The sequence below is a fragment of the Borostomias antarcticus genome (assembly GCF_949987555.1).
Source record: "Borostomias antarcticus genome assembly, chromosome: 26".
NCBI lineage: Eukaryota > Metazoa > Chordata > Actinopteri > Stomiiformes > Stomiidae > Borostomias > Borostomias antarcticus.
The window spans coordinates 10213321-10227046 of NC_140259.1; the positions used below are offsets into that span (position 1 = coordinate 10213321).

General features: G+C 49.9%; 1 protein-coding gene across 1 annotated transcript in view; it reads left to right on the forward strand.

The window, feature by feature from the left end:
- ccdc50a (coiled-coil domain containing 50a) overlaps positions 1 to 12033 on the forward strand; it is a 24669-nt gene extending 12636 nt beyond the window's left edge. The window contains exons 6-12 of the mRNA XM_084459237.1: positions 1184 to 1747; positions 3039 to 3202; positions 4697 to 4741; positions 8008 to 8124; positions 8587 to 8693; positions 8949 to 9058; positions 9351 to 12033. Of these exons, the coding sequence (XP_084315363.1) occupies positions 1184 to 1747; positions 3039 to 3202; positions 4697 to 4741; positions 8008 to 8124; positions 8587 to 8693; positions 8949 to 9058; positions 9351 to 9370 (1127 nt within the window). The 3' untranslated portion in view covers positions 9371 to 12033. The remainder of the gene's footprint in view (positions 1 to 1183; positions 1748 to 3038; positions 3203 to 4696; positions 4742 to 8007; positions 8125 to 8586; positions 8694 to 8948; positions 9059 to 9350) is intronic.
- Positions 12034 to 13726: the final 1693 nt, after the last annotated feature.

Here is a 13726-nt window from a genome sequence, read left to right on the forward strand (position 1 = left end):
ATCTGGTCTTGTGTTTGTCTTAAGCGTTACGCAAGTTGTATGTTTTTCCTAAGCTGGCCCAACCGCCGGCGGATGACTCAAATTCCTTTCCACTGACTCAGCAGCACCGGCGTGCCCACTTCTCCTTCCCTCGCTCCCTGGGTGTGTTCTCACACTCGCTGGCCGGCCGCGGTCAAAGCCCAGCGCAGCGTTCGGGAGGGGCGGCTGTAGCTCAGTTGATAGAGCGGGTCGTTCAATGATCGAAGGGTCAGCGGTTCGAATCCCAGCTCCGACTGTCCACATGTCGAAGTGTCCTTGAGCAAGACACCTAACCCCAAAATTGCTCCCAATGAGTAGGTTAGCTCCTTGCATGGCAGCTGCCGCCATTGGTGTGTGAATGTGTGTGTGAATGGGTGAATGAGAGGCCATTGTAAAGCGCTTTGAGTGCCGCTAAGGTGGAAAAGCGCTATATAAGTGTAGTCCATTTACCATTCCTCTTCAGGAATGACCGGCCCGCTGTCCTTCCTGTGCCAGCGTGTCGCTGTCCTTCCTGTGCCAGCGTGTCGCTGTCCTTCCTGTGCCAGCGTGTCGCTGTCCTTCCTGTGCCAGCGTGTCGCTGTCCTTCCTGTGCCAGCGTGTCGCTAGCTCAGTTCAACAGGTCCATTTCTGCTCTGCGTTCATTTTGCCGCTAAACGCTCCCATGCGCGGTGACCTTCTCTACGTCCTGACTGCCGCTCGACCGTCACGGATCCCACATGTCTGCAAATGACAACCTCAGAGTCACGCTATCTCCGTGCGTCGACGGCCCAGTGTTTTGACGGTGTCTTTGAACCCAATGACTAAGCCTCACTAACCCCCCCCAGCCCTCATACCTGTGTGTCTCTGTCCGTCCTCACTAACCCCCCCATCCCTCATACCTGTGTGTCTCTGTCCTCACTAACCCCCCCAGCCCTCATACCTGTGTGTCTCTGTCCGTCCTCACTAACCCCCCCATCCCTCATACCTGTGTGTCTCGGTCCTCACTAACCCCCCCAGCCCTCATACCTGTGTCCCTGTCCGTCCTCACTAACCCTGTCCTCACTAACCCCCCAGCCCTCATACCTGTGTCCCTGTCCGTCCTCACTAACCCTGTCCTCACTAACCCCCCAGCCCTCATACCTGTGTGTCTCTGTCCTCCTCCATGCCTGTCCACCGCCACCATCAGCCGGTCACACCGCCCCTTCCTCGCCTCCCTCCACTGCCCCCTACCCAGCATGCCGAGCACCCCTGGACTTGGACCGACGCCGGCAGCCCGGCCCTAGCTCGCACGCCCCCGCCGGCCCCTCACCTGACCGCTACGCCGACCCCCGCTCCTCCGACCCCCGCTCCTCCTCCGGACCCCGCGACCGCACCTCCTCCTTCCCCGAGCCCGGCAGGGCGGGACGCGACCGCCACGCCCGCCCCAGATACCCGGAACACCGCCCGGCGGCGGCGAGCGTCCCCGGCGGGCGCGCCGACCCGTACGCAGAGCCCCGCGCCAGGGGGAGGCACGGAGACGGGGCCCCTGACCACGGGGGCGGGGCTAGGAGGAAGGAGAGGCCCCCGAGGCCCCCCCGGCCCAAGAGTCTGGACGAGTTGAGGGAGAGAGACAAAGACAGAGACGGACGTAGGGACCGGGAGAGGGACAGAGACAGGGAGCTGGACACGGAGCAGGGGAGACGCCTAGAGGGACAGAGAGACAGGAGGGAGGACAGAGAGAGAGGACCCCAGAGAGACTGGAAGAGAGACGGTCAGAGAGACGTCGAGAGAGGCCGACGTGAAGGACACGGCCGACACAAAGACAGACCGAGGAGCAGGGAGGAGGAGGAGCCACGCGTCCCGAGTCATCCCAGACCCTGGGGTGAGGAGGAGGAGGAGGAGGAGGGGGGGGATAGAGGCGTGGGGAGGCGACGGCAGGGGGGAGAAGAGGGGGAGGAGCCCCGGAGCAGCGGAGGGAGGGGGGAGAGGACGAGGAGGAGGGAGGACGAGGACACCTATGGGGAGGGGCCGAGTGGAGGAGGCTCTCACGGTCACGCCCACAGAGAGCCAGGTACCGCCCAGCCTGGGCCCCGTGGGGGGGGGGGGTGTGGGTGTGTGTGTGTGGGGGTGTGTTGGGTTTGGGCTGCGGGGCGTGCCTGGATGCTTTTTCGCTGGGTAATCGCTGGAAGCATCAGGTGTTGGGTCGGCCCCCCTAACATAGTAATCACTAATATGAACACACTCGCCTTCCTCTGCTCTGCCTCGGATCTGATGATGATGGTGATGATGATGGTGATGATGATGATGGTGATGGTGGTTCCACTGTAATTTTTGAGAAATCTCTCACTTCAGATCGTGATGGTACCCTGCAAACGAGCAGTGCTGCTGATGTGGACCAGCTGGTCGTCTGAGCTGTGGTGTTGGGTTGATGTCTACACATCATGGGCTTGTGCTGGAGAATCTAGTCACACATTCCCGTAGAAATGTTCCATTGTGAACAGACATGATTCTCTTGTCCAGAATCACTCTCACGCTCGTCTCCGACCCTCGGGAACATGCTGCACCCCAATTTAAACCCTCAAGGGCTTCAGCGATGCCGTCGTCATTCTCGGCCTCCTCCGTTGTACAACTAGCATGACTGGTGACGTTTATAACTCACTAGCCAGTAGGGCTGGGTATCGATTCGAATTTCAAGATTCGATTCCGATTCGATTCGATTCAATATCGATTCGGTTAGTGTTACTAAAACCTGTTTTTTTTAGCTGTAACCTTAATTACATGACTGCCAAGTTATGCAACACATCAATACTAGGGCTGGGTATCGATTCTGATTTCCAAAAATGGATGAATCATTGAATGAATGAATGAACTATTCATTCCTTCATTTATTCATTAATTCATTAAATAAAAGATCGATTTTGGGATTCATGAATCGATTCAGAATCATTTGTCACAAAACAAGAGTTGGCTCTGAGAACGGACGCTGAAGCCCTGTTAGGTGAGAGTTGTGGGCGGAGTCCTCTTCTCCAGGTCTCTGTGTGAGTAATGTCTCCGCCTTGCAGGGCGTGGCCTACGCGGTCTGGGAGGAGGAGGCGGAGGAGGAGGAGGGGAGTACGGCGTGACCGACGCCACCCAGGGCCTCTCCCACCTGGAGCTGAGGGAGCAGAGGGAGCAGGAGCTGAAGGACATGGAGGTGGCGCGGAGGCTGCAGGAGGAGGAGATCAAGGTTCCTCACACCCTCGTTATGATGCGTCACAATGTTAGAACAGCCTTATGCTGGGGTCAGACCACCAATCCACGACCATTTCAGCACGATTTTTCGCCTCAGACAAATTTCCTGGCGGCGGCGTCGTCGTCGACCAATAAGATCACTCTGTGATCCTATTGGTCAAAGTCAAGGAACACATCGTACGACTTACTAGGCGGGAAAATACCACAAAAATGTGGACAAGCTCGCTCATGCGAGCGGAATGCGACAACGGGACTGAGAAGGTCTATGCTCTCTGCTGCTATAGCTACGCTAACTACTGCAAGTTGTCCTCTAGCCTATTACAGAGTGGTCTAAAGTAGGCTCGTTAGATCTAGACCGTTCAGGTTTATTAGTATACAGTAGGGACCTGATCATGGCTATTCTAACCCCATTTACTTGCCTAGGCCTACTTATATGAGCCGAGGGTAGGGTTATGACAGCTTATTCATTCAACATAGTTGTGTGTAGGGTGAGGCCCTATCGGACAACAGGCTGTGCTGTCAGCATGTTCGGCTTGCCGTCATTTGATTGTGACGTGCCTGTTGGGCCAGAGAAATCCGCAGAAAAATCTAAACATTTGCGGAAAAAAATAAATTTCGCTTTTGGAATGCAGAAACTTCGCGTTTGGTGTGAACAGACTAATTGAGAAATATGGGTTTTGATTTTATTTTTATTTTTTCCGCAAGAATATTCGCGTTTGGTGTGAAAATACCTTTAGTGTGACATAATGGAAGAAGAGCGGAGAACCCCGGTGGAAAGTCTCGCATGTCCAGCTTGTCCACATTTTTGTGGTATTTTCCCGCCTAGTGAGTCCTACGACGTGTTCCTTGACGTTGACCAATAGGATCAAAGAGTTCTCTCTGGTTCAGATAATAAACATGGCGGATGCTGCAGTCAGGGGGAACTCCCAAACAGAGGAACGCTTGTTTGAGCAGTGGTAACAACTCACTTCTGTAGCCATGATTGACAATTTATTGACCTTCAATGATTGATGCAAGAATTTATGTCACTCTGATTGCCTAATCTGACAACGGTGACCATCATGAAAGCCAAAAATATAGTGTAGTCTTTGATCCCAGCATTAGATCATTCTATTTTAATCGTGTATTGTAGCATATCGCTGGTGTCAGGTCAAAACCTTCCATCTCCAAAATGGCGAGTTCTCAGAATGTTGAAAAGAACAAATTTCTATGTTTTTGAACGTAAATTTCCATATGATGAGCTGTTTAGAAATCATTGAATGGTCAAGGGGCTGGGAGGTGTTCAGAGGCTGAAGTCCCGCGTTCAAATGATGTAAAAAATCAATAAATCCATCAGCGAAAAAGAGATTTGTACCCATCAGCAGAGATATGCTGCCTTTCAAAATAAAAGCCTTTCCTCCATGATGTAATGTGAGACGCATGGGAACACGATGTTATGCACAGAGGGAAAAAGGAACTCAAGCGTTTTCTTCCTTGTTGTGGGTTTCAGGCGAGCAAGATGGACAAGCGTGCCGCCCAGGTGGCTCAAGATGAGGTGAGGCGAGGGAAACTCTCATTAGCTGTGTTGGGAATCGCTCCCTCGTTCCCTCACTCCCTATTCCCTATATGGGGTTCACCATGTAGTGAACTACCTATGGAACGGAGAAAATGTAGGGTACATGCACTGTTCCCTGCAAATCAAGGTGAATTGTGGGTAATAAATAGTGGACTATATAGGGAACGAAAATTCCGTGGAGAATTCGGACACTACAAACAAAATGGCTGACGCCCTATATAGTGCACTATATAGTGAATAGGGAGCGATTCCGAACACAACTATTGTTTTATCATTTAATTCTCTCACTCTTCTCTCTCTCTCTCTCTCTCTCTCACTCTTCTCTCTCTCTCTCTCTCTCTCTCTCTCTCTCTCTCTCTCTCTCAATCAACCATTTCACTATTATTGTTTACCACCACCCGATCAGCCCTGTTCTCTCTGAAAGTGTCTCTCCCCATGAAAGACCTGTCTCTCCCCATGAAAGACTGTCTCTCCCCATGAAAGACGTGTCTCTCCCCATGAAAGACTGTCTCTCTCCCCATGAAAGACTGTGTCTCTCCCCATTAAAGACTGTCTCTCTCCCCATGAAAGACTGTGTCTCTCCCCATGAAAGACGTGTCTCTCCCCATGAAAGACTGTCTCTCTCCCCATGAAAGACTGTGTCTCTCCCCATGAAAGACTGTCTCTCTCCCCATGAAAGACTGTGTCTCTCCCCATGAAAGACTGTGTCTCTCCCCATGAAAGACTGTCTCTCCCCATGAAAGACTGTCTCTCCCCATGAAAGACTGTCTCTCCCCATGAAAGACTGTGTCTCTCCCCATGAAAGACTGTGTCTCTCCCCATGAAAGACTGTGTCTCTCCCCATGAAAGACTGTGTCTCTCCCCATGAAAGACGTGTCTCTCCCCATGAAAGACGCGTCTCTCCCCATGAAAGACTGTGTCTCTCCCCATGAAAGACGTGTCTCTCCCCATGAAAGACGCGTCTCTCCCCATGAAAGACTGTGTCTCTCCCCATGAAAGACTGTGTCTCTCCCCATGAAAGACTGTGTCTCTCCCCATGAAAGACCTGTCTCTCCCCATGAAAGACTGTGTCTCTCCCCATGAAAGACTGTGTCTCTCCCCATGAAAGACGAGTCTCTCCCCATGAAAGACTGTCTCTCCCCATGAAAGACTGTGTCTCTCCCCATGAAAGAAGTGTCTCTCCCCATGAAAGACGTGTCTCTCCCCATGAAAGACGTGTCTCTCCCCATGAAAGACTGTCTCTCCCCATGAAAGACTGTCTCTCCCCATGAAAGACTGTCTCTCCCCATGAAAGACTGTCTCTCCCCATGAAAGACTGTGTCTCTCCCCATGAAAGACTGTGTCTCTCCCCATGAAAGACTGTCTCTCTCCCCATGAAAGACTGTGTCTCTCCCCATGAAAGACGTGTCTCCCCATGAAAGACGTGTCTCCCCATGAAAGACTGTCTCTCCCCATGAAAGACTGTGTCTCTCCCCATGAAAGACGTGTCTCTCCCCGTGAAAGACTGTCTCTCCCCATGAAAGACCTGTCTCTCCCCATGAAAGACTGTGTCTCTCCCCATGAAAGACTGTCTCTCCCCATGAAAGACTGTCTCTCCCCATGAAAGACCTGTCTCTCCCCATGAAAGACCTGTCTCTCCCCATGAAAGACTGTGTCTCTCCCCATGAAAGACTGTGTCCCTCCCCATGAAAGACTGTCTCTCCCCATGAAAGACTGTCTCTCCCCATGAAAGACTGTGTCTCTCCCCATGAAAGACTGTCTCTCCCCATGAAAGACGTGTCTCTCCCCATGAAAGATGTCTCTCCCCATGAAAGACTGTGTCTCTCCCCATGAAAGAAGTGTCTCTCCCCATGAAAGACTGTGTCTCTCCCCATGAAAGACCTGTCTCTCTCCCCATGAAAGACCTGTCTCTCCCCATAAAAGACTGTGTCTCTCCCCATGAAAGACTGTGTCCCTCCCCATGAAAGACTGTCTCTCCCCATGAAAGACTGTCTCTCCCCATGAAAGACTGTGTCTCTCCCCATGAAAGACTGTCTCTCCCCATGAAAGACGTGTCTCTCCCCATGAAAGATGTCTCTCCCCATGAAAGACTGTGTCTCTCCCCATGAAAGAAGTGTCTCTCCCCATGAAAGACTGTGTCTCTCCCCATGAAAGACCTGTCTCTCTCCCCATGAAAGACCTGTCTCTCCCCATAAAAGACTGTCTCTCCCCATGAAAGACGGTGTCTCTCCCCATGAAAGACTGTGTCTCTCCCCATGAAAGACTGTGTCTCTCCCCATGAAAGACATGTCTCTCCCCATGAAAGACGTGTCTCTCCCCATGAAAGACCTGTCTCTCCCCATGAAAGACCTGTCTCTCCCCATGAAAGACGTGTCTCTCCCCATGAAAGACTGTGTCTCTCCATGAAAGACCTGTCTCTCCCCATGAAAGACGTGTCTCTCCCCATGAAAGACTGTGTCTCTCCCCGTGAAAGACTGTGTCTCTCCCCATGAAAGACTGTCTCTCCCCATGAAAGACCTGTCTCTCCCCATGAAAGACGTGTCTCTCCCCATGAAAGACCTGTCTCTCCCCATGAAAGACTGTGTCTCTCCCCATGAAAGACGTGTCTCTCCCCATGAAAGACTGTGTCTCTCCCCATGAAAGACTCTCTCCCCATGAAAGACTGTGTCTCTCCCCATGAAAGACTGTCTCTCCCCATGAAAGACTGTGTCTCTCCCCATGACAGACCTGTCTCTCCCCATGAAAGACTGTGTCTCTCCCCATGAATGACATGTCTCTCCCCATGAAAGACTGTCTCTCTCCCCATGAAAGACATGTCTCTCCCCATGAAAGACTCTCTCTCCCCATGAAAGACGTGTCTCTCTCCCCATGAAAGACTGTGTCTCCCCATGAAAGACCTGTCTCTCCCCATGAAAGACTGTGTCTCTCCCCATGAAAGACCTGTCTCTCCCCATGAAAGACTGTGTCTCCCCATGAAAGACCTGTCTCTCCCCATGAAAGACTGTCTCTCCCCATGAAAGACTGTCTCTCCCCATGAAAGACTGTGTCTCTCCCCATGAAAGACTGTGTCTCTCCCCATGAAAGACTGTCTCTCCCCATGAAAGACTGTGTCTCTCCCCATGAAAGACTGTCTCTCCCCATGAAAGACTGTCTCTCCCCATGAAAGACTGTCTCTCCCCATGAAAGACTGTGATCTACGTGGTCTTTGAGCCCCGTCAGTAAACGGGATGTGGGTGTGTCGGCAGGAGATTGCTCGCTTGCTGATGGAGCAGGAGAAGAAGGAGTACAAGAAGTCCAGGGAGAAGGAGAAGGAGAAGGAGAGGCAGGCCATGGATAGGAGGAGGCCAGAAGGAGACTACAAGGTTAGGCCACCAACACTTTCAACATCACGGGTTCTGACTGAACGCTGGGCTCAGCTAACTCAGGTTCTTGGTAATGGAGACCACTTAAAGCTCAATGAGAACTTTCTTTATGGTTCAATATTCACCTTTACTTGCTATTAGTTTATGAATTGGCCTTAGCAAGACCCCAAAAATCGTTTTCGTGACATGAGACTGCATGAGACCCTGGGAATTTATTAGTCCATTCAAGTAGCTACAATCTCCCAGTCCAGTCTGCTCCACGTACGTTTATCATATTTTTTCCCATCATTACAGCGAGTGAGTGGGGAATTGTGGGAAGTGCGGTTCTTCAAACGCCGTGCCGATTTTATCACGACCAGAGGGGCCGACAAAAGTGTCTAGTCATCTCATGTAGCTTTAATAAACGGACTTCCTCTTTGTGTCCCCTCCCTGTGGTGGTTGGTGCGTTCCTCTGCCCCCCAGCCGAGCTCCGAGGGGGGGGTGAGGCCCAGCACCGAGGGGGGGGTCAGGCCCAGGTCCAGAGAGGAGCTCGAACACCAGAGACAAAGGAACCACAACAAGCCTGAGAGGTACTGAACACTCACTCACACTTATTACAACCTCAGTGCAAACATTAGACTTTATTCAGAACACATTCAAGGATGTTTATCTGTCATATGTACAGGATGATACCACGTAAAATAAAATGCTTAAAATCTGTCATATAGATCACATGATGCAGGTAATAAAATGCTTTGTGGGGTCAACGTAGGGGTTATGTCCTTCTGACTCAGCTGGCCTCAATGTCACTATGTGTGCGTCTCTCCCCCCTGCGTCTCTCCCAGGCCTCCTCAGCCTCGAACCCCTGACTATGAGAACGTGGGCTCCGGCTACGGCTACTCAGAGAACCCCTTCACGCCCCGCTCCCCCTCCCGACCCGAGGCCGCGTATAAAGGTCCGTCCTCTCTGACGCCAGCAATACAGTAAACAAACAAACAAACAAACACAAACAAACACAACACTCCACAACGCAATACGAGACGCACCACACCGTAATACACCCATCCTAGTCTCCACGGTCTCAATATGTACGATTCTACTTTGATATCCTGTACTATGGTTGTGGATATGACTGCGTTAGATTAGCGGTTACCCTCGCTAGCCAGGGGTGCGTGACGGTGTTGTTACAGGGTCCTGTTTATGAAACGCTCGTCTGGAAACATGTCTTCTCTCCGTTTGGTTTCCAGGTGCTTATTACCGGCAGTGACCCTGGCTTCCCAGCGCTGCCCCGACACCAGGCTCTTTCATTTCACCTTTCCTTTCTTCTCATCAAGGCTGTATTTTATTTGGTAAATTGAAACCCCATCACTTTGGCTTGGGACCCCAGGTCGGTCTGACGGGGGGGGGGGGGTTCCCCCAACCCTCTCCGTGTCGGCCTGGAGGTCAGGACGCGCCCGGCTGGAGAAGCTGACCCCTGATCCCTGCCCATCTTTTGTTTTCCTTTTATTCTCTTTTTAATTTGCTCTGACGCCAAAGGAGGTGAATTGTGACAGGAAGTCCTGGTTCGGTAGCTGCTGACGTGGAGAGAAGGGAGAGGGGAGAAGCTCCTGTTGTGTTGCTGAGGTCGTACGCCCGCCGGGGCCCTTCCCCTCGGTGGATCAGGCCCTCATGGTGGCGACCTTTGACCTCTCTGGGCCGTGCCTGTTTGATCCATGGCGGCCGCGCCTGTGACAGCGCCAAGACGACCACCACCAGGCTCTGGAACCTCGCGTTCTCCCAGGGTGCAGTGCGGTATATTGGGCCCAGTACAGCTCTGCGCGCTGCTCTTTCCAGAGGACAGACTTCTAGCGTGTTATTCACACACAACTAAGGAACGTTTGTGGCTTCCGTGTTAACGCTTTCCATTTCAGACGAGACCGATGTCTCTGTGTGAACTCGTCGGCTCTAAGCTGTTTCCATCGGTGTGTTTTGCTTGTGGGGGTCAGGGGTCGGGTGTGTCATTGTACCCCATGTGACTGTGGACTTGGTGCAGAAGGATATTCTGCCATGACTGGTTTAATGTGCATGCTTACTGAACGTGTATTCCTCTGTACTTGCATTCATTTGTTCTCTATCAAAAAACGATTTGATTCCCGCCGCTTGGTCAACAAAGGTTTTACAAGTAGAAAGGCCATAGTTAAGCTTTTGTAATTGAATTGAATGAGCTTTATCCTACATTTAGTACACTTGCTTCAACTTCCGTTTCTTTCAATCAGTATTTATCAACTTTACCTTTTACGGCCCAACAGAAGATGAAGGGACCTATATGAAGATTGTGTGCAATGCAGGTCAAAATCAAAATCATGCGTGTGATGATGACGAGTCAACTTTCTGTGTCAGTTGATTGGATGGTTTATGTTATTGGTCGCCCGTTAAAGTGTAAATAATCTGAATTATAATTTTTGTTCCAGAAGGGGCTCTTTTTTATCTTTTTACAAATGATTTACCGTCTCCCCAATTGACACGTGCAGGCCTTTGAAAGGAGAGACTTTTATTTAATTGTATTCTTTATTTATTTTGCATCACTTTTTGTTATCTGCTGATATTCCATTCACAGACGGTTTCCTCTCCCGTTCTCTCCCTCCCTCCCTCTCTCTCGAGGTCTCTCTTCCGGTGTGCTTCAAAAGCAACCATTCCCAGTCTAGAAACTCAATCATGCGAATGCACATTTCAGTTAATCACAGAATCTGGTGGGAAGGCGAGGGTACAAGACCCCTAGGCCTGATGGGAAGGCGAGGGTACAAGGTCCCTAGGCCTGATGGGAAGGCGAGGGTACAAGACCCCTAGGCCTGATGGGAAGGCGAGGGTGCGAGACCCCTAGGCCTGATGGGAAGGCGAGGGTACGAGACCCCTAGGCCTGATGGGAAGGCGAGGGTGCGAGACCCCTAGGCCTGATGGGAAGGCGAGGGTACGAGACCCCTAGGCCTGATGGGAAGGCGTGGGTACGAGACCCCTAGGCCTGATGGGAAGGCGAGGGTGCGAGACCCCTAGGCCTGATGGGAAGGCGAGGGTACGAGACCCCTAGGCCTGATGGGAAGGCGAGGGTACGAGACCCCTAGGCCTGATGGGAAGGCGAGGGTGTGAGACCCGTAGGCCTGTTCCTGTATGTTTAGTCTCGTTGCTCCACAGCCAGGCTGCTGGATGAGGATCATGATACTGACAGAATACTCTTAAAATGCCGACTTGGAACCCATAAGAAAGAATCAGCCATGTGGTAAAAGGTCGAAGAGGGACTTTCACACATACTGTAACTTTACTGCAATTCTGTACCATAATTGTGATATATACGTTCTCAGCTTCGTATTACATGTATAACTCAACCCCATTCCCTTTTATTTACCGTGTTCGGTTGTTCAGTTCTATATCAGATGTCATGCTTTTCATTGATCAATCTCAACCAAGTGGATGATGGTGTTTCTATTGTTGATATATTCTATAAGTCCAAGTTACTACTTTGGATAACTTTTGCCTGAAAGGTAATGCTGTATGTAACGTTATCAGAGAGATGGATGTTCCACCCTTAACTGTTCTGGTTGTGGGTAACGGGATGGGATTCGTGCCATGTGTATGTGTATGATTTTTCAGGGACATGTAGATAATTGGGGAATCGCAGCTCGTATGTTGATCACAGGATGGCTGTTCTACCGCGCGACCTAAGAGGTGCCCACTTATTTTCCTGGGATAATAGCGCCACCTTGTGGACGTCTTGATAATTAAGTGTGCAAAACTGCTGGGTGCGGTTCGAGGGTTTGAGGCTAGGGTGTAGCTAAATGAATGGTGTTCATGGTTATTGTGAATCGATTGTACTTTTGGCTAAGGAGTGAACTCCAAACCGAATTGTGTGTTAAATTCCAAACTATTTTTGCAATCCAGGGCCTGTATGCAATCAATTAATCGTGTGTTTCACATACTGTAACCCAGTTCGTATTTACCACCTCAGTAATAAACTGTATCAACATTTACATTGATATTGATGTCTGGTTTTCATGTTCATTTTCTACCAAATTCAGTTCAATGTTTTTTTCCATCCATCCATCACGTTTCCATGGGGACCATACAGTGTAATTCCATGTCTGAAAACAATGATTGAGTTGAATGTTGTTGCTATTGGTTCACCCGAAAAAAGAATCAAAGTTGAGTCGAGTCATCGTGGCTTATTTAGTTTATTTTGTAACAGTACGAAAGATTTGACAGAGAGAAATTGAACACTTCTTAACTAGGTTTAAAGAATAATGTTTCAGGTGAAGGTGCTGTTGAATACTTGGGCTAAATGTTCTGTTTTTAAAAATCATTACCAGTCTGTCCCACCTGACTAGAACAAGAAACATGGCAGTATCCTCTTGCATTCGGTCATATTAAACATGGCACACAGACAAATGAACTGTCCCCTAAATTATAGTTGTGTTTATATTCTATCAGTGTTATAGTTTACAGTACCAACGGTTTGGACACGTTCTCGTTGAATGACCTGGCCCTGTGGTCCCGTGTTTAATGCACAGTTCACCAGTAGACATGTTGAATGACTCCAGATCAATATTTGCGACACACGGCAACCCAACTCCTCCAAGTCAGAAAAACCTGTTACCAGTCAAACCTGTTCCAACTGTAAGTAGGCCTCCAACTGTTTGTATATACAAAGTCTTGCTTAGCACGCAAATCACTCACAAGGAACATTACCAGAACTAAGTGAGTGAAACAGTGGGATGTTTTAGGTGAAGTGGAATTACAGGACAGGAGCGAATCTCCTTCTAATCAAGGATTCAAATGACGTAGGGAAATAACACTTGGTGTAGTTGCGTGTTTTGTTTGCCCATTTGTTTATTTATTTAGTAATGCTGTGAACTAATGAACCATACAAATTGAATCTAACAATGTAATGATATATTCAATATCAGTAGTAGCCTAACACAGGGATTCTGCAAATAAACCAATGGATCTCACTCCCGCACCCTAATACACTTCACCCCGCACCCTTATACACTTCACCCCGCACCCTAATACACTTCACCCCGCACCCTAATACACTTCACCCCGCACCCTAATACACTTCACCCTAATACACTTCACCCTAATACATTTCACCCCGCACCCTAATAACTTCACCCTAATACACTTCACCCTAATACACTTCACCCTAATACACTTCACCCTAATACATTTCACCCCGCACCCTAATAACTTCACCCTAATACACTTCACCCTAATACATTTCACCCCGCACCCTAATAACTTCACCCTAATACACTTCACCCTAATACACTTCACCCTAATACATTTCACCCCGCATCCTAATAACTTCACCCTAATACACTTCACCCTAATACACTTCACCCCGCACCCTAATACACTTCACCCCGCACCCTAAAAACTTCACCCCGCACCCTAATACACTTCACCCCTCACCCTAATACACTTCACCCCGCACCCTAATACACTTCACCCCGCACCCTAATACACTTGAGCCCGCACCCTAATACACTTCACCCAGCACCCTAATATACTTCACCCAGCACCCTAATACACTTCACCCCGCACCCTAATACACTTGAGCCCGCACCCTAATACACTTCACCCCGCACCCTAA